Source organism: Mauremys mutica, chromosome 2 (genome assembly GCF_020497125.1).
Source record: "Mauremys mutica isolate MM-2020 ecotype Southern chromosome 2, ASM2049712v1, whole genome shotgun sequence".
NCBI lineage: Eukaryota > Metazoa > Chordata > Testudines > Geoemydidae > Mauremys > Mauremys mutica.
In genome coordinates this window covers 228,457,535-228,479,097 of record NC_059073.1, presented here as the reverse complement: position 1 = coordinate 228,479,097, position 21,563 = coordinate 228,457,535, and the positions used below count along the sequence as shown (strand labels likewise).

The 21,563-nt window shown below is 43.4% G+C and overlaps 1 protein-coding gene and 1 long non-coding RNA gene across 3 annotated transcripts in view; one reads left to right on the top strand and one right to left on the bottom strand.

Moving 5' to 3' along the window:
• Nucleotides 1-10,476, bottom strand: part of LOC123364258 — a 52,380-nt gene extending 41,904 nt beyond the window's left edge. Inside the window, exons 1-2 of the long non-coding RNA XR_006577050.1 lie at nt 10,377-10,476; nt 7,766-7,876 (exon numbers count right to left, since the gene is read on the bottom strand). This is a non-coding gene — a long non-coding RNA (uncharacterized LOC123364258). The remainder of the gene's footprint in view (nt 1-7,765; nt 7,877-10,376) is intronic.
• PLCL2 (phospholipase C like 2) overlaps nt 1-21,563 on the top strand; it is a 191,645-nt gene that overhangs the window by 117,445 nt on the left and 52,637 nt on the right. For both annotated transcript variants that reach the window (XM_045006205.1, XM_045006206.1), the window contains exon 4: nt 2,344-2,547. In XM_045006205.1, the coding sequence (XP_044862140.1) occupies nt 2,344-2,547 (204 nt within the window). The remainder of the gene's footprint in view (nt 1-2,343; nt 2,548-21,563) is intronic.

Here is a 21,563-nt window from a genome sequence, read left to right as displayed (position 1 = left end):
GAATTTCCTTGTATGCATTTCATTCTTTTACTTTGAAAGATGTATTTACATCTTCCCAACTTATCAGTAGCATACCTGGAAATGTTCCCAAGAGAGATATAGTTGAGGTGAATGATAGAATGCTAATTTTGATTATTTTAACTGACAGATTTGCATAATATGTCTATAAAATTTAAATTGTAATATAATGTGTGCTACACCCTGTATAAACTGGCCTAAAAAAAAGAAGAAAAAAAATCCATTAAAATAAAGACAATTGCAAAATGTATAAGTCAGGGAATTTGAAATGGTTTAATTTCTTAATTACATATCCATTTACTACTATAATTGCCATGATATAGCAGCTAGAAAGACAGACAACTTCAGGTATCTAGTTATTTTAAATATGAAATAGAAAAGTATTTCATGGAATAAAGTACACTTAGAAGTATAATGAACTACACCAAGATCTTGTTTGAGTAGTCATTAGAATCCCTTTAGCCATATCTAGCCTTTTTCTGTAGTCAGCAATATGCATTGTGTTACTAATGCAAAAGCTGGTATCACTACCACAGCTGAATGTATGATGTCTGTGATTATACTGGGATACGGTATAGAACATCCACGTTGCTTGGCAGTGCAGTGCAGAGAATCATGAAAGTCAGCATGGGCTAGTGGGTAAGACATCAAACTGGGAGTCAGAAGACCTGAATTCTATTCACTGTCCTGCCACTGACTCGCTATGTGCCCTTAGACAAGCCACTTAACTTCCCTGGGTCTTAAGGGTTTTTTTTCTGTAAAATTGCCGTTTGTAATGCTTATCCACATTTGTAAAGTTTGAGATCTATAAATGAAAAGCAGTATAAGGTCTGTCTTTTCAGATGTCCTATTGTTTTATTAAATTCCAATCTAATTATTACAAATAGCCTTGGTTTACTAAAAATTGAAAATGAATTATTTGAAAGATAAAATTAATAGATTCCAAGGCCAGAAGGAACCATTGTGATCATCTAGTTTGACCTCCTGTGTTACATAGGCCATAGAACTTCCCCAAAATAATTCCTAGAACGTATTTTTTTAGAAAAATATCCAATCTTGAGTTAAAAATTGTCACTATTGGATAATCCATCACAACCCTAGGTAAATTGTTCCAGTGGCTAATTACTCTAACAGTTAAACATTTATGTTAATAATTGAGTGATGTACCAGTCACTGTACTGGAAATAATTTATGTATACAAATTTATACATAAGATGTTCATTTAAAAATAGGTTGTCAACTTGATGTGGATTGTCTGTTAAAAGTGGCCTAAGCATTTAAGCCCTGATTCCCATTTACACTAAAACCACTTTACACCCCTCTGGCAGTATAAAGGTCTTTCAGAAAGTAAAAATGTGACTTAAGACCTATAAACTTGTCATATGCTTTAAAATATGTGCAGAATATCCCAAATGACCAAGGTAAGAGGAGCACTTGGAACATTTGTTACTTAAACTTACTGATTTTTCTCTTACAGGTCCACAAACTCCAGACTTGTCACAGATTGCCACCTCCCACTTAGTGCAACAACCCTAAATTCACTATGGTGGAGAGCACTCCCATCATAGGAATTGACTGGAGGCTGGAATCATTTTATAGGATTAAGATAAATGGCTGATGTTTACAATATTTCAATGTTTCTTAAGTTTAAACATATATATTTTATATTCTAGACTACAAAATAAAAATACTATAAACTCTTGGAATATGTACAATATTGGGTTTAACAAATACTCCTAGAAGGTCATCTAAGTGATAGTGTGACATCACTAGTGGTGTGCAGCATTCTGGCATCACACCAAGTGGGAGCCAGCAGATCCTCAGCATGTCTGGAGAATGCTGACATATACAATAGGTATGTTTAAAGTTACAAATGGACTGACTTGCCACCTCCACCTTACTAAGTTTATTTGAGACATTCAGCACATAACATTTAAGCAGTTGAATTTAAAAAAAAACATTTTAAATACTTTTTGAAGATTTTCAAAAGCTTTTTCAATGAACATGGATTAGTAGTTCATTGTTTTTATATTTATTGAAAATTTGAAGTTAATAGTAGCATATTACAACCTCTTTATTCTAAGTAATATTTATTTTCTGTAGCAGGATTTTAATATCTCTGATAAATAAAATATTGCAAATATCTGTGGTACTTTGTTTGCTTTGGAAAACTGCCATTTTTCCAGGACAAAACCACCGATAGTTCTACGCTGTTGCTTGGTTATAACTATTATACAATGAAATGTAAGTCTATTAAACTGAATGAATGAGAGACTAAAAATCATGGTTAACTGTAAAGTAACTTTTTTATTTTCTTTTTAACAGAATGCAGTAGTTTCATTCAAAGAATTATGTGGCCTTTCTCCTGTAGCAAATCTTATGCAGTGTATTCTGGCAGTGTCTACCCGCTTGGTCGGACCTGATAGTACACCCTTGGTACTACTGAATCTCAGTGATCAGTATCCCACTATGGAGATCCAAGGGACTGTTCCAGAGGTCTTGAAAAAGATTGTAACTGCATATGACATGGTGAGTAGTCCTTTGTGGTTTATGTATGCTGCTTGAAAGACTTTTTTTTATAATATACTGTACCATGTCTGTTTTCAAAGGTCATTCTAATCTGTGACTTCCTATTTCATGCTTCATTACTTGTGCTTGAAAATTTATTCCCATGAACATTCAGCATCTGACACTGTTTTTAATGTGCAGTGAATGTAAAAATTAATACCTCTTACCTCATGCAAATTCACAAGATTTTGAATTAGTGTATGTAAATATGTTAGAAATTTACCTGTTTATATATTAACTTGTAACTTTTTGCATATTGATAGCTTTTTCACAGGTGTACAATGATTTGTTACATTACAGTTTTGAATTTATAGAGCTGTAGTTCTTTTCACCATTGATTCAAAGAGCAGAAAATATTAATGTTTTTAGAAACTGTAATTTTATGAGCAGCGTGATACTGTTGAAATCCGCCCTTTTTTTTCATACATATATAATATGTATATGCTGCATCTTTCCTGTACGTCTCATTTATTTTGGCAGTTGTGCATTCTATAATCAACTCTAATTTTCACTTTAGCTATTATAAACTTCAGCAAATCTGTAAATGGTGTCTTTAGAAATACATAAAAAATTCAGAAGTATACTGCATGAGGAAAGAAAGAACTGTGTAAAAAAAGACTAAAAGATATGAATTCTGTAGCAGAGTGATGAATTATGAAGTTTACATTATGTATATGTAAGGAGGAAAATCAACCTACCAACAGTTTAAAACCTCCACCTGATTTCAGTTGCAGAAATATGGCATGGGGAAGAGACAATCTGTCACATAGGGTTAGAGCTTTTGATTTTTTAAAATGAACTCCTCTAAAATTGGAATATGATGAAATGTAGATATTCTCTTCCAGGATTTTTCTACTAGTTTTGTGTTTTCAAACAAAACAGCTCAACTGTTTCCCTTTTTTAAAAAATTAGAAAATCAAACCATTAACCTAGGATCTGAAAATATGTATACGGAGTTACATTTTAGAGCTAATTTCCTGGCACAAAGTTTTGGAAGAGTAACCATACCAGACCCTTCATACTTAGAGGAGCTCAAACAGTAGCACTGTTTGTAGAAAGAAAAATTAGTTAACTAGGCGTTCAAGTAGGACTATGGGATCCGTGCATGGCTCAGTGATGTAAACACAGGTGCAGTTTGGTTTAAATGATACCGTACTGTGTAATTACTGTAAGATTAGGATATTGTAGTTCAAGGTGTTTTTAATTGTTGGGATTACAGCTAAATCACAGATAAAATGAACCTCTGTTGTTGTTGATGGAAAATGTGTCTAAATGTCCAGTTGTTTTGAGGTTGGTGACACTGGGAGCGGAGTTTCTCCTTTCTGGGCATTTCTGTACTATCCATAAATTTGGAATATCTGGATTTTTAGAATTAGGATATTTTTTTAAATGGTAATTCTCTTAAAGAATTTTTGAACAAAGGTCATTGTTATGTCTATTCAACCTTAACTCCAGGGTGGTGAAATTATTTATCTGGGCATTTCAGCTGTTCAGAAAAAAACTTTCAGGTTGCACCAAGATAGACCATTCCTTCCCAGCGAGTTTCATACCTTTCTTTCTGTCTGTCTGTCTTTCTTTCCCATATTCCTCTTACCTGAGGTTTTGTCTTTCATGTGGTTTTTCTTTTCCCCCTTTAGTCTATGCATTCTTGGAATATAAAGCGTGCTTTGACTTGACGCACGCTTTATAGAAAACCCATCAGAAATAAAGAATTAATTATGTACATATAAAAGGAGATGATATCTGCAAAGTTGTACACACACATCATCTCCTTCCCCCAAAAAAGATAAAGGCAACAACACATGCCAGGATCAGCAGGGCAAAAAATGGAATTTCCAGAGTGAAGCCATTTTGAAGATATGATGAAAAATGAGACACACTTCATTTTTTGGAACCTCTTTATCTCGGAATTGCCTTGTCTGATTTGACAGAAACATTCCAGAAATTTTTTTATTGTGGGCTGAGAACTAATTGTAAAATTTCAAATGGTTACATTTGATTCTAATGGATGTCATGGGATGCCCAGGCTCTTTTAAGGTTCATAAGCAGAATCCTTCTTCAAGTGCTTGCTCATGTTGATTCCATTGTAGGTGTGCGCATGCCCCCGTGCGTGGTCATCAGAGATTTTTGCCTTAGCAGTTTCCATAGGGCCAGCTGTGTCGCCCCCTTGAGTGCTGTGCTCATGCACGGGTATATCGGGTGCTGCCGGCCCTACACCCTCTCAGTTCTTTTTTACCGCCCATGGTGGTCAGTCAGAGCACCTTTCCTTGCTCATCAAGGGCTAGCGGTTTTTCTTATCTCAAACTTTGTGCCTTAAGGCTTTGTATATAATTATTATTTGTGTTAAGTACCTGTTTATTGTAGTAGTTTGTTAGTAGCTAGGTCCCAGTGGGGACTCTGACCCCAGCAGGCATGCCCCAGTCTCTGGGTTTTAAGCCCTGTGAATCCTGTAACAGGCCTGTTAGAGACCCCCCTGGCAGCTGTCTCAAGTGCTTGAGGGAAGTGCACATTAAAGGGAGGTGCTGGATTTGTAAAAGCTTTCAGCGTTGCACGCAGAAGGAGAGGGACATCAAGCTCAGAGCTTTCCTTATGGAGTCCGCTCGGTATCGGTGCGAAGTACACCACCGGGGCCCTCCTGGCACCATTTTATGTCGCCGGTACCGAAGAAGAGGGCAAAGAAGCACGGCTGCCCAGCACCGTCAAAGAAGGGCCAGTTGACAGTAAGAAAAGAATCTGCCCTGGATCACCTGCCCACCCCAGAGCTCTGCAGTAGGCCATCTCTAGTTTGGGCTGTTAACGCAGTAAAAGGTCCTCCTCCAGTTCCTGCGAGCTGAGACTTCTCTGCTGGCACCGATGCCTTCGAGAGCTCAGACGTTGAAGGAGCACAAGCCACCCAGGCCGCCGGTGCCTCTAGTGCCGCAGGCTTCAGCTAAAGCTCTCCAAGAGGGCAAGCCAGATGATACGGCTCCCCAGGGAGTGGTGGAGCATTGCTGATCCCTTGAGATAATGGCACGCTCTCCACCGCCTGATGCCAGTGCCATTGTCGAGATTGGCACAGACTTACCATTGGTCTCTGCCGGGCCCCGCGGTCATGGTCGCCGTCATCTCAATCCGGCTTGCCGTGACAGAGGTGTCATTCCCCTATTACCGGTGCCGGTCGCTATCCTGGATGTCGTCCCATCACCAATCCCATCTCCTTCCCACCTCCAATCTCCTTGGCACCATCCCCGGTTGCCACACCGTTGGTGCCAGTTCCCTCAGGCGGGGCACCAGTTCCCAGCCTCTACAGCCCCTCCATGGTCTCCGGAAGGGGGCTCGTCTGGATTTCAGGGCCGCTTCAGCCTGTCGCCTCGTCCCCAGTGACAAGATTGGGTGTCCAAGCCAACATTGGCGGTACCGGGGCAATGGCCGCCAGGCCAATGGCCAGCGCAGTGGCCATGTTGGAATGCCTGGGGGGTTCCGGCCATGGTGAAGCCCACTTCGGTCCACTCGTCAGCCACTGCCACGGAACCAGGCCCAGTAACAGAAGCACACCTGGTGACGGAGCGTCAGGAGGCTGTGCCTACCCCCAAGCCATCCTCCCCAGTGGAGGAGGAGGAGCAGGCTCCTCCTTCACTGTTGCAGTCCTCCTCTTCATCCCCCAACAAGGTGGTCATTGGACCCTCCAGAGCCAGCCTGCCTGATGTTAAAGACCACCAGGCCTTATTTCAGCAAGTGGCTGAAAACTTGGGCCTGGAAGTGGAGTTGATGGCTGAACAGGAGGACACCTTGTTCAACGTCCTGTCAGCCTCGCCCCCTAACCATGTCGCACTACCGGTACCTGAATGGGTCTTCAAAATTGCCAAGGCCAATTGGCAGATGCCCTTCTCCATCCCTCCCACCTCAAACCATGCTGAGAAAAAGTACTTTGTCCCGGCCAAAAGTTTTGAGTCTTATTACACCCACCTTTCCCCTGGCTCACTGGTGGTCTCCACGGCAAATGAAAAGCAGAAACAAGGGCACTCTAGTTCCACCTCAAGAAATAAGGAGGCCAGGTGACTGGACTTGTTTGGAAGAAAAATGTATCCACTGTAAGTCTACAGTTTCGGGTGGCGAACCTCTTGGGCCATTTTAACTTCAATTTATGGGACACTCTCCATAAGTCCCTCCCACAAGACTGGGTCCAAGAATTTGTCACTCTAGTGCGGGAGGGCACCATGGCGACCCTTCAGATGGCGTGGATATGGCAGACTTAGCAGCTAGGATGGTGGCATCCACGTTGGTGATGAGCTCCTGGCTTCAAACAGCTGGACTCTCCCAGGAGATGCAGAATTCCATTCAAGACCTCCTTTTCGATTGGAACGGTCTGTTTTCCGATCAGATGGGTGCGAGGCTGCTTGGAATGAAGGACACCAAAGCCAATCTCAGTTTGCTGGGCATTCACACCCTAGTCGGCACATAGCATTTCTGGCCTCCCCCACCACCAAGGTCGTGGCAGCCTCGTTCCGGGCCTGCTAGAAGAAGGGACTGGGGCACTGTGTTTAGTTGTCACCGTCCTTCTGTCTCCCACTGTGCAGCCTGGCCAGGCCAAGCATTCTGAAGGGCAGAATTATTTGTTTTGATGGCATGTTTGAGAGCAACACCCCAGTTAATTCCATGGATCCACTGCTACATTTCCTCAACCACCTTTTCCCCTACTGTTCAGCCTGGTTGTGGGCTACCTCAGGCCATTGGGTCCTGGTCATAATAGCTTAGGGCTATACCCTGCAATTTTTGGCCTCCCAATTTCCTCATCCCACTTTAGGGACCCTTCTCACAAGCAACTCCTCGTTTAGGAGGTCAAGAACCTGCTGCATCTGGGTGCCATGGAGGGGCATGAAAGGAAAGGGGTTCTACTCCTGGTACTTCCTAATCCCAAAAGCAAAAGGGGGCCTCAGACCCATCCTGGACCTGTGTCACTTCAACAAGTCTCTCAAGAAGTTGAAGTTTCGCTTGGTCTCCCTGGCCGCCATCATCCCCTCCCTGGATCTGGGAGACTGGTACGTCACTCTTGACTTGAAAGACACTACTTCCATATTTCTATATTCCCGGGCCACAGGTGCTTCCTCCATTTCTGGTGGGAGGGCACCATTTCCAGTTCATGGCACTCTCTTTGGCTCTGAGGGTGTTCACAAAGTGCATGGCGCCGGTGGCCGCTTACCTCAGACGTTGGGGAGTCCACCTGTTTCCGTACCTCGACAACTAGGGCAGGCCTCTGGATCAGGTGCAGAGGAGCCTCGACCTGGTGCACTCCACTTGCTGTGACCTGGGCCTGTTGATAAACACAGAAAAGTCCACATTAACGCCAGTCCAATGCATAGAGTTCATCTGGGACATTCTTGACTCCACACTGGCCAGGGCCTTCCTTCCAGAAGCATGTTTTCAGGCCATGGTGGATCTAATCTGCCATTTAAGGAACCACCCACTCACTACAGCCCACACCTTGTGAGGTATATGGCCACATGCATGTACGTGTCAGCGGCCTCTGCAGGTGCGCCTGGACTCTGTTTATATCCCCAAAAGGCACTCCCTGGACCAAGTGGTTACGGTGCTGAGCCAAGTTATTTTGTCCCTGAGTTGGTGTCTTGACCCCAAGTTGGTGCTGCCCCCCATCCCTATTGCTGACCCTGGTCTCCAATGCTTCGGATCTGGGCTGGGGAGCCCACATGGGCGAGCTCAGCACCCAGGGCCGTTGGCTACAAGACAGTCTAGCCCTCCTTATCAATGCCTGGCCTGCCAGGTGTTCTTGCCCCACCTGAAAGGTAAGGCAGTGCAGGTCCTGACGGACAATACCGCTATGTTGTATTACATCAAGGGGCCAGATCCTCAGCCCTTTGTCAGGAGGTGCTCAACCTTTGGAACTTCTGTGCATGGCATGCCATTCATCTACCCGGCTCCAAGAATGTTCTAGCAGATTGCCTCAACAGGACCTTCTCGTCTCGCTAGGAGTGGTCCCACCATCTGGAGATGGTCAATGTAATCTTCCAAAGGTGGGGAATTCCCCAGGTGCACCTGTTCATGTCCAGGCAGAACAGGAAGTGCCACCAGTTTTGCTCCATCCAGGGTCTGGAGAAAGGTTCCCTTTCGGATGCCTTCCTCATCCCTTCATTGGTGCACTCATGTATGCCTTGCCGCTGGTGCCATTGATCCACAGGGTCCTGGTTAAAGTCAAGCAGGAGAGAGAGCGCGCCATCCTCGTGGCCCCATTAGCACTGCTTCGGCATGCTGTTGGACCTGTTGACAGCCTGCCTTTTCGGCTACCTCTTCAACCAGATCTGGTGTCTCGGAACCATGACAACCTGCTGCATCTGAACTTGGCAGTGCTGCACCTGACAGCTTGGCTGTTGCATGGCTGAGCGTGGAGAAAAGGGCATGTCTGGCCCGTGTTCAGCAAGTTTTGCTCTGCAGTAGGAAACCCTCAACCAGGGCCACTTACCTGGCAAAATGGAAAAGATTCCAGTATTGGGCCTCGGAGTGGCACCTTCAGGCCTTGCAGGCCTCGCTTCAGGACATCCTGGATTAAATGCTGCATCCTAAGCTTCAAGGTTTCTCCCTCTCTTCCATCAAAGTCCACCTGGTGGCCGTCTCGTTGCTACAGCCCCCGGTCCAGGGCAGGTTTCTCTTTGCCCATAACATGACAATGCGATTCTTGAAAGGGCTGGAGCGCTTCTACCCACATGTCCAGGAACCGGGCCCTCCTTGGGACGTGAATCTTGTGCTGTCCAGGCTCACGGGTCATCCCTTTGAATCCTTGGCTTCCCGGTCCCTCCTGCTTCTCTCCTGGAAGGTTTCTTTCTTGGTTGCTATAACGTCAGCCCATAGGGGGTCAGAGATCAGGGCTCACTTTTGAACTGCCCTATACGGTCTTCTAAGGACAAAGGTCAGCTGCGCCTGCACCTGGCGTTTCTGATCAAGGTCATGTCCCAGCAAGTTTGAGAAGACGCTGGTTTCAGCAGAGCAGTGCTACAATCTACAATGCCCTGAACTGTGAGCCCACCTCCGAGGATTCTGCTTGGGAGTCACCTACAATGGTATCAACATGAACAAGCACTTGAAGAAGAAAAAATGGTTACCCACCTTTTCATAACTGTTGTTCTTCAAGATGTGTTGCTCATGCCCATTCCATTACCTGTCCTCCTACCCCTCTGTCAGAGTTGTCAGCAAGAGGGAACTGAGCGGGCGTAGGGCCAGCAGCCCCGGATATACCAGGGCATGAGCGCAGCACTCAAGAGGACGACACAGCTGGCCCTAGGGATACTGCTAAGTCAAACATCTCTGATGACTGTGCACATGGGCGTATGCACACCTAGATTAGAATTGACATGAACAACCCATCTTGAAGAACAATAGTTATAAAATGGTGGGTAACTATTTTTGTTGGCAGCGATATTAGTATCATAGTTTCTGGCAAGGTGTGATGGGAAATAAAGGTCACTATATAAACATTAGCCTTTTCACTAGATGGAGGAAGGACATGAAGGGGATCCAGCCTGTGCTTTATAATTATTTAATGGGGTGGACACCGCAGAGGAGAGCCTGAAGCTGTCTGTGACACTGTAGATACATTTTCTTACATTTTGGGGCAAATTGAAATTAAGATGCCCAGGCAAGGACACTTTCTGTTCACAAATCCCAAGGACGTTCTTTTTTGTTTTTTGGCCTGCTACTGTTAAGTTAGGAGGTAGTTGTGAAAATTGGGTATATAATGGGAAGACAAATTCAGTCTTAATTTAGAGAGAGACTATCACCTCTCCATAATAATAATTTCTTACCTTTTTTACTTTGTGCTAGCATATGCCTCACAGTCTGTTCAGAATTATGTTTTAACAGAGTTGCTCCAATTTGTCATTTACTATCAATGTGAAATCAGGGTGACAGCAAACATTACCTTGTGGAATGTTTTTCAAACAAACCTTGGTTACCATGGTAAGTGCATAGGCTATCTTTGGTTTACATTGTTGTTTCATTCTGGATGTGGCATGTGGTTAATACGGATATTTTCAAAGCACCCACTGTTTCAGGGTCAGTCTATCTCAGACAGATACAGTAATTTAATATTTAACAGTTCTTTGACAGAAATACTTTCCCGGCTGTAAAAACTACAGTAAACATTTACCCTAGCAAAGTGGTCAACAGTTATTCAGTAGAATTTGTTTGCACAGTGAGTGACTAGAGGGCTCTATATATTTGCTCAATAAACTAGGATAGGATGCAAGTCCTCTTCAATGAAAGAGTTAGTCTGCAATAAAGTAATTACTAAAGAATACAATACTGCAGGGATAAAACTGGTGAAAATGTCTTTAGTACAATACAGGAACAGTATAGTTATTAAAGAAACACTTAGTCAAGTAAGCATGACTTAATTAGAACATCCCAGGATACTTGTTATTTTACATATTCTTGACAAAAAGATACAATGCATAAAAAATTATTCTAGTCAGTCAGCATTCACTACAGTGTCATTGAAATTCTGGGATTTTGGGTATGTTTTACTAGGCATTTGAAGTCAGTGGAAAGATGTATGTTGTCTTTAGTGGTAGTTGAATTGGATGCTTAATGTATATTGTGGGTAAAGTGGACATTTAGTAAGGAAGATAGAAATGATACACACAGGAGCTAAAGTGCTGGTTCCATAGAAGACAATGGGGATTTTGCCACTGACTTCATTGGAACCAGAATTTTACCCAGGAATTTTAAAAAAGGAGGATCTTTCGTATTTGTCTACACTATAGTGAGTCAGGGCATGTTTTCAGAATATTAAATTAAAAAAAGTAATGAGAATCACCTAAGTCTGTTTCCCAGGATACTAAGATGCTTATTTTCCTGGGTTGATGAAGCTGCAAAAGAATCCTGAATGTAATCTGTACACTTTATAAAAGCATCAGGATATTTTGATTAGGGACTAGTAAAGGGGACATTACGTATCATTTTTTCACCATTTAACAATGTTTTATTTTTTTTCCCCTCAAGTTCATGAACTGCAGCTTCCTCTGTGTGATACTTCAGCATGCACTCTGCTGGTGTCATCACACCTGTCACTGAACAGTGTTGCAGACTGAAGCCTGGAGATAAGGCAAGTGGTTCTTCCACACCATTGCATTTTTTTCTTAATGTCATATACCCTACAGGATAAACAATAGGAATAGTGAAAAATTTTTAAAACTGTGCAATGACAAGGAAGAGAATACTTATTTTGTCCCCAGTCTGCAGCAGTGTGATGAGAGCGATGATACCAGCAAAGTGCACGCTGGGGCATCATACAAAAGAAGCCAGCTATTACAGAGAACCTGTCTGTCTGGATGAAGCCCGTAATCTAACAAGTATTACTGAAACCTGGTTGGATAATATGCTTGACCTGTCTTGACACAGTTGGTATCAGTCAAGTTTTTGGTACAGTATGAGCCTAAGGGGGATTGGAGATGGGGTGGTGTGTCTGTACCACGTAAGTGGTCTCCTAGCCTAAAACTGTATCTCATATGGGCTATGTCTACAGTTGGAGCTGGGGGTGTGAGTTCCAGATCAAGTAGACATATGCATGCTAGCTGTCATCCAGATAGCTCACAGAAAATAGAAATATAGCCATAGTAGCATGGGCTGATGTCCACATGCTGCTGTGAGCGGCAATATAGGCTAGCTGCCCTGGATATGTATCCAGAGAATCTGGGCAACTTTGTAGGTGGGATGGCTAGCCCAGGCTGCTGCTTGCCACTGCCTGTGCTACTGCGGCTACACTATTATTTTTAGGATGTGACCTTAATGAGACTTCACATAAGTATGTCTACTTGAGCTGGAGATCACACACCCAGCTTCATGTATAGATGTAACCATAGTTTATTCGTTTTGTATGAGAGTCCTAGGATAGGGTCAAGCTGAGCTAGTCTTGGTTTATTAATTATCTTTCTCCAAACCCAAATCTTTGTCCGTTGACATTAGATGGTACTCAGTGACTTCAGCATCCATGTGGATGATGAATCTTTAGCATCAGTTCTGGGCTTTATGGCTACTATGGTAACTATGTGGTTATCAAAGCTCAATTCATGTAGCTAGTCGCACACTTGATCAAGTGTTTGAGCTTGAGTCAGTAGTAGTGACTATAATATAATTTTAGTAACCTTTTTGGGGGGAGCACCAAAGAAGCCCACCACAATAGCATTTAACTTCAAAAAGGGGAGGTAGGCAGAAATGAGGGAGCTAGTTAAATTCAAGAAAAACAAGATCATTGCAGAGAAGCTAAATTAATTCTTGCATTGGTCTTCACAGCAGAGGATGTGAGGGAGATTCACACACCTGAGCCATTCTTTTTAGGTGACAAATCTGAAGAACGGCTGCAGACTGAGGTATCAATAGAGGAGGTTTTGATAAATTAAACAGTAATAAGTCACCAAGACCAGATGGCGTTCACCCCAGAGTTCTGAAAGGAATCAAATATGAAATTTCAGAACTACAAGCTGTGGTATGTAACCTGTCACTTAAATCAGCTTTTCTACTAGGTGACTGGGGAATAACGTGATGCCAATTTTTAAAAAACGCTCCAGAGGCGATCCTGGAAATTACGAGTCAGTAAGCCTAACTTCAGTACCTGGCAAATTGGTTGAAACTATAATAAAGAACAGAATTATCAGACACATAGATGAACATGATTGTTGGGGAAGAGGCAACATGGCTTTTCTAAAGGGAAATCGTGCTTCGCCAATCTATTAGATTTCTTTGATGGGGTCAATAAATGTGGACAAGGTTGATCCAGTGGATATAGTGTACTTGGAATTTCAGAAAGTTTTTGACGTGTCATGGGATAAGAGGGAAGGTCCTCTCATGGATCAGTAACTGGTTGAAAGATAGGAAACAAAGGGTAGGACTGAATGGTCAGTTTTCAGAATGTAGAGAATGGTAAATAGCGGTGTCCCATAGTGATCTGTACTGGGAGCAGTGCTGTTAAACATATTCACAAATGATCTTGAGAAAGAGGTAAAGAGTGAGGTGGCAAAGTTTGCAGATGATACAAAATTACTCAAGATAGTTAAGTCCAAAGCTAATTGTGAAGAGTTACAAACAGATCTCACAAAACTGGCTGACTGGGCAACAAAATGGCAGATGAAATTCAGTGTGGATAAATGCAAAGTAATGCACATTGAAAAACATAATCGCAGCAATACCTACAAAATGGTGGGGTCTAAATTAGTTGTTACTCAAGAAAGAGATCTTGGAGTCATCATGGATACTTCTCTGAAAACATCCACTCAATGTTCAATGGCAGTCAGAAAAGCTAACAGGGGTCGGCAACCTTTCAGAAGTGGTGTGCCGAGTCTTCATTTATTCATTCTAATTTAAGGTTTTGCGTGCCAGTAATACATTTTAACGTTTTTAGAAGGTCTCTTTTTATAAGTCTATAATATATAACTAAACTATTGTTGTATGTAAAGTAAATAAGGTTTTTTAAATGTTTAAGAAGCTTCATTTAAAATTAAATTAAAAAGCAGAGGCCTCCGGATCGGTGGCCAGGACCTGGGCAGTGTGAGTGCCACTGAAAATCAGCTTGCGTGCCACAGGTTGCCTACCTCTGAGCTAACTGAATGTAAGGAACCATTAGGAAAGGGACAGATAATAAGACAGTAAATATAATAATGCCACTATATAAATCCATGGTACGTCCACACCTTGAATACTGCATGCAGTTCTGGTCGCCTCATCTCAAAAAAGCTATATTAGAAATGAAAAAAGTACAAAGAAGGGCAACAAAAATTATTAGGAGTATGGAATAGCTTCCATATGGGGAGAGATTCAAAAGACTGGGACTGTTCAGCTTAGAGAAGAGACAACTAAGGAAGAATATGATTTAGAGGTCTATAAAATCGTGAATGGTATGGAAAAAGTGACTAAGGAAGTGTTATTTACCCCTTTACATAACACAAGAACCAGAAATTAATAGGCAGCAGGTTTAAAACAATCGTAAGGAAGTACTTCTTCACACAATGCACATTCAACCTGTGGAATTCGTTAATGGGATGTTGCTAAAATGAAAAGTATAAGTGGGTTCAAAAAAAGAATTAGATAAGTTCATGGAGGTTAGGCCCATCAGTGGCTATTAGCCAAGATGATCAGAGATGCAACCCCCATGCTTGGGTGTCCCTAAACCTCTGACTGCCAGAAACTGGTTGTGACTGGGGCTCCAGGGGAGGCACACTGAGATTGCTCAGTTAAGGCAATCTGCAAGGAATAGGATAGATGATCCCCAAAACTGGTGGGTGTTCTAATACTTAAATTCACCAAGCCAGCAACAAAATAGCTTCTACAGTACCTTACTGGTTACACAATAGCCAAAACACAGTTCCCTTAAAGCAACCCAGCCTATGGGCTTCCTCCCAGACAGCCAAGTGAAAGATAGGATTGCCAGCTTTGATTGGACGAATTCCTGGAGATTTCATCATGTGACATAATCACCCAATCTGCCCGAAGTGAAATATAGACAATGAGTTCACACCCAAGTTTCATCTAAATGTTAACATCTTGATCTTTGAATTAACAGATATAGTAACAGACAGGAACTATCTGTTTACATGGTTAACATCTACCAAGATACAAGTAAACACATACAATTAACATTACCTCTAATTCTTTAACAATACAAGTTTGCATTTCAAAGCTCTAGTCTATCTAACATGGCTATGTTAGCTATTTATAAGGAATAGCCCTAATTACCATTTATATACTTCTTTAATATGTCTTTAAAGGTTGAATTTAGGTCAATTAGCCTGCAAGTTGCCTAACCTTTCTGGCCCTGTGTCACCCTGTGTTGGATGACAGAGAATTACTCAGTTGCCATGTTCTGTTCATTCCCTCTGGCATTGGCCACTGTCAGAAGATAGGATACTGGGCTAGATGAACCATTGGTTTCACCTAGTATGGCCATTCTTATGTTGTTATGACCATCCACCATAATGAGTAACGGCAGCTAGCCTCTCCTGGTGCTTGCAGGGCCACAGCTACACTCTATTTTTAGCACTCTAGCTCAGTCAGGGCTAGCATTGCTGTCTCCTCAAGTTGGAATGTACAGCTCTGTCTTGAAGTATAGACATTCAGGAGTTGATTTTCTTGTTGGCTGATTTGAATCTCTGATTCTGATTACATTGTGGTTAAAATAGAGCAGATTCAAACTGAGCTGTCTGCTTCTGTACATACAGAGTGGTATTTTGAGGGTACAAAGGTTAAGACTTCTCTGCTTGAGTTTAGGCCGTGAAGGTTCATCAGAGTTACTAGAGCTATTGAGAACTCATTGTTCCACAAATTATTCTTTGGGCCCATGCCTTTCCTGGCTGATGAAAGCTAGAGGGGGAAGAACTGGGTCCATTGTTTGTAAGGGAGACATTAATAATCATCAAGGGCATACTGCAGGTGTTCCATAAGGAAGCGCTTGTGCAACTTCCATTCTAGAGAGCAACCCGTGACACTGAAAATCAGGTTAACATCTAGTATCGAATCTTCAGTTTCTGATTAAAATTGTTAAGGACAAGTCTAGGTCCCCCTTATGGGTGGTCATAAGGACCCAGTTTTGGATTCCATGTGCTTCAAAGCCTGCTGGGGCAGGGCAATGTCCTGTCACTGTTTTCTAATTCTGGGCCTCAGTGAGTATGTGTACGTTGCATTGTAAACCTGTGTCTGTGGATTCAGTGTTTCCAAGCCCACACTTGAGTGTCCACACTGCATTGTAAAGCTGGTTTTACAATTGCTGAACCCTGGGTCTCATAGTCACACTAATCGTCCACACTGAACTATGCAGACCTTCTGACTTGGATCTGCAGCTTGAGTTGCGTCCACACTACAAAATGGTGAGGCTTGGACCCGAGTCACAGCAGGCCTTAGTCTTTCACCTATCCCCCTAGCAGAGTCCTAGAACCTGGCACCTCAGTGCTTGCTGACTGATTTGTGGGTGGGTGGGGGGCTTAGTCAGAGCCCAGAGTTAGTGTGCAGTGTAGACGTTCCCTATCTGGCACCTTCCTGTAGATGTGGACTTTGCAGTCCAACTGCCCTGGGTTCTGAAAGGAGTGCCCAGATCTCCCCCGTTCTTCTTTGAGTGCTTGCTCAGGTCGATTCCATTCTAGGGGTGTGTGTGTGTGTGTGTGTGTGTGCGCGCACGCACCCACATGTGCAGCTGTTGGAGATTGTTGTCTTAGCAGTACCCGTAGGGCCGGCTGTTGCGCTCTCTGGAGTGCCGCGCTCACGCTGCTGTATATCAGGTACCGCCAGCTCTATGCCCTCACAGTTCCTTCTTACCACCCGTGGTGGTCAGTCGGAGTACCTTTCTTTCTTAGCAAGAGCTAGCAATTCCTACCATTCTGAACTTCGCCTCTTAGGACCGTTGTACATAGTTTGCATTTGATAGTGTTAAGTAGTTGTTAGCTAACTAATACTTAATAATTACTTAATAGTTAGGGTCCCATTAGGACTTTGCCCCAGGTGGGGCATGCCCTGGTCTCCCGGATTTAAGTCCTGCTCAGACTGCAGCAGGCCTATGCCTGTGAGTGACCCCTACGGAGCCGCCCTATATGGTCTTCTATAAAGACAAGGTCCAGCTGCATCTCCACCTGGCCTTTCTGCCTGAGGTCATCTCCAAGTTCCATACTGGTCAAGACATTTACTTACCAGTCCTTTGTCAAAGCCTCATGCGACGGATGAGGAGCGCAGGCTGCATACCCTGGGCATCAGACGGGCGCTGTTCTTCTACATAGACAGAACAAAGCCGTTCCATAAGTCAGTGCAGTTATTCGTCGCTGTCACTGATAGGATGAGAGGTTGCCCAGTGTCAGCCCGGAGAATCTCGTCTTGGATCACAGCCTGCATCCGCTTTTGTGATGAGCTGGCAAAAATGCCCCCACTGGCGATTGTGACAGCTCATTCGACTAAGGCGCAGCGTAATCAGCAGACTTCCTGGTGCAGGAGCTGTTTCAAGAGGGCTGCAACCTGGTTGTCCGTCCACTCGTTTGTGTCACACTAGGCGCTGACCAAACAGGCTCAAGGCGATGCTGACTGTGGCAGAGCAGTGCTGCAAACTGCAAGACTGTGAACTCTGATCCCACCTCCATTGATTCTGCTTGTGAGTCACCTAGAATAGAATCGACATGAGCAAGGACTTGAAGAAGGAAAAACGGTTACCTACCTTTCGTAACTGTTCTTCGAGATGTGTTACTCATGTCCATTCCATTACCCGCCCTCCTGCCCCGTGTCGGAGTTGTCGGCAAAAAGGAAAAGAGAGGGCGTAGGCAGCACTTGATGTACCACGATATGAGCGCGGCACTCTAGAGGGTGCCATGGCCGGCCCTAGAGATATCGCGAAGGCAAAAATCTCCAACAGCCACGCATGTGGGCGCACGCACACCTAGAATGGAATGAATATGAGCAACGCATCTCAAAGAACAACAGTTACGAAAGGTAGGTAACTGTTTTTTGCTTCTGCATGCTCTCCTCCAGAATCCTACTTTGTTATGGGTGCTCTGGTTTATAGTTTAACTCTTCAGAGCCACAGGACAGATAATGTAAAGAGCATGAGCTTTGCACAGGAGTTTCCAAAACCACAGTAACTTTTACTCTGAAAGCATAGAAGAGTTACAGCTCTTTAGGTAAAACACCAAAAATCTACACGCTCTCTCCAAAGTCTGTGTTCACCTTTTCTTGTGAGTCTTTAGGTTCAGTCTGTGTGTCAGGCAGCTAGAGCCCCTACTGTAGTCCTTCTGTTGTCAGTCAGTGTTTGGTCAGTGAGAAAGAGGACGAGCCTGGACAGATCCTGGTCTTAAATATGTTTTGTGTCCCCTCTGTCATGTGACCAATTGATCAACTTCAGCCAGATGGTTAAAGTCCCAGATCCTCTAAAGTTCTACTGAGAAAACCAGTTTACTTTACCCTGGCAACTCTCTGGCAACACCATTGTTAAGGCAATCATAGTTGATGACTCCCAACAATCAGCTGTTCTGCGGCATGCAGGAGATGCTGGGGGGGGGGCAGGGGGAGGAGCAGGGATGGGGCATGCTCGGGGGAGGGTGTTGAACTAGCTGCAAAGAGAGGGGGCAGGAGTGGAGCATGGGTGGCTGCTTGGGTGAAGGGATGGGGTGGAGGCAGGGCCCGGGGCAGAGCAACAGCGGGAAGAGGTGGGGATAAAGGTTTGGGGGAAGGGGTCGGGTGGGGGTGGAGCCTGGAGCAGAGGGGTGGTTGAGCACCCCCATGGCCTGGAGGAAGCCAGTGCCTGTGACTGGCTTTGGTAGACAGTCTTTCCTAGCAGTGAATGCAGATCAGGTGTCCATGCTACTGTTTTTAGCTGTCAGCTGATTTTGATAGTATCAATTGCACCACAACTATGCTAGAAAGAAGAATTATAGACAGGCATTTTTGCCTTTTAGCTTTAAGGATAATTTTTCCTTCTTTTGGAAAATATTATGTGAACAATGTGCCTGTATCGAAACTTTTAAAGGAGAAACAATATATTTTTCAATGGGTCATATTTGAGAGGTAGATAATATGCAAAAATAAAAAGTCTAAATCTGAAATAAACTTTGATAGAAATCACACATTTCCTTAAACTTTAACAGCATTGCACACTGTTTTTCGCCACACAGTTCTCACTGATTTTAGTAGGACTTGTTTGACTAAATTTTATGCAACGGTATGAAAATTCAAGGGTTTTGCCATTTTATATCTTCCATTTTTCCTTTAGATTTCATTTACAATATCAAGCTGATCAGGTAAAATAACATGTTTTAAGGTACAGAATTTGCCATATATACTGCATTATTTAAATTAAAAAGAGGAATTGTAGGGTCGTCCCCCGTCCCCCCGGCTTTGTGTATAGTATGTTCCTTTTCACTATCAATTCCATGTGGACTTAGAACCATCTTTATTTAGATAATAACTGGATACACTTCAGTGGTGAAGATTTAAGGGAAAACTCAGATCACTGACTGTAATTTAATATTATAAATAGCCCTGGCATCGATTTATACCATTTTTATTTAATATCTACACATTCTGGTTTTAAAAAGTAGTTAAATAGTTACTGATATTATGGTCATTAATCTGTTATAGCAAGAGAAATAAGATTAAAATATTTATGGAAACTACAGTGAACAGCTTAGAGAGCTCCTTGAGGAGGATTTAAATTTTCATCAGGTGTCGCTCCCCACTAGATTTGTAGCATTTCAGTCAAATTTTCATCCAAGCCAGGTTCAGGTTATGCTGCCAAACCTGCAGTCACAAGGGGCAGCAGGCTCATGGGAGGACTTTCAGTCTACCAGGAGCAGGTTCAAAGGCTTGCATGTTGTTTAATGTTCAGGCTTCAGTGTCAAATGATGCAGAGTGCAAGTTGCTCTGTCCTGAATGAGAACTCTGTGGTGACTTCTGTGAAGTCAGAGTTTCTCCTCTTTTTTATATGCCCTTGAATGTACATCATAGGGTTCTCCTTTCTTTCTTCCATTAGTCCCATTTACAGCTGATGGTTGAATCAAATGGTTAACTTGAACCTGCTCTGTCATCAGTGGTGCAAGTAAAATCCATATCTTACTGATACATGGGGGGGAGAGGGCACCAGCTATGGTGAGCATGTGACCTCCCCACGTGATCCTCCATGTGACTCCTCACCACCCAGCCCAGGGCCCCCATGCTCTCCCTGTCCCCTCCCATGTTACTGGGGGGGGGGGGAAGGAGGCTCTGTCCTCGTCCTGCTGCGGGGACAGGGCTGGGGGAGAGGCTTGGAGCAGGCAGTACAGCCACTGGGGGGGCTGTCGGTGTTCTGCTCCTTTCCCTGCTGCCCTTCCCAGCGGGGAAAGGAGAAGAACTCCCAGACCTGCCCCCCAGCCCTCTCCTCCAGTATGCTGTACCGGCTGTAAATAGCTTACTGGAACACCGTACCGGCCTACCTGCACTGCTGTCTGTCATCATCAGCCTGAAAGGTGTCACTGTGTTGGGCCTATTAATTTTTTCTAAGAAAGGCCATTCTCTCTGCTTCTGTATGTAGACCTGGGATATTTTCCTTCCCATCCCCCAGTTTATGTCCCGCTTCTTTAATCGCTACCTTTTACTCAACAGTTTCCTTCCATCAACTTCAACTCACAATCTGATATGACAGAATAGGCTGGTGTTCATTTATCATTCTTTCCCTGAGAAGCCAAGTGTTTGGTGTCAGTGAAGTAATTTGTGAAGTAAGGAGAAATGGCTATTGAGTTTTAAAAGGAGTTTAATGTCTTTGTATGTAGAGGATGTCTGGTTTGAGATGTGGAAGCAGCATCTGCTTGGCTCTATTTTCCATCCTTAGTTTTTCCTAAATGTTCTGTTCATAATGAACTGAGAGACATGCAGACTTGTTAGTGGAGAATTTGTGGATTATTTGTTGTTTTGATAAATTTAATATTACCTTGGTACTACTTATTGTTTTTACTTTTTTCCTTTTTCATTTTTGGGACACTGCACATGTAGGACCAGATCGTGTCCTATTTCTCCATCGGGTTCAAGAGTGAATCAGTGCAAAGTGGCCGCTTCCTTTATGCTCCTTCATAGCACGGGGGTACAACTGCAGTCCTCCCTACTCCTCAGAGAGAAGGGATGCTCTTTTCATAACTCTCCTTTGGAATAAGACATCCCCCGCAATGGGGGTAAGAAGAGACATCGAGAAAGAGGGGTCATAGCCTTGTTTCCCCTCACACAGAAGGAGTATGCTGCAAACACCAGTGTGGTGTAGCAGCAGATGTGCTCCATAGTATTGTGTTCAGTAAGGAATTCTCCTCTGAAGATATCCTTTGCACCACTCTCACTGCAGGGTGGTACCTCAGAGGCACTATGGGGCACAGAATGTTTAACGTAAACTTGTTTTCTGGGGAGAATAGGAATTTTGCCTGGCTTGTAAGTATGATTTCTACTCTTTACTCTTTAGTGAGATACTGAAAACAAGCTTTCTGAATGAATCACTGGCATCAGACAAATTT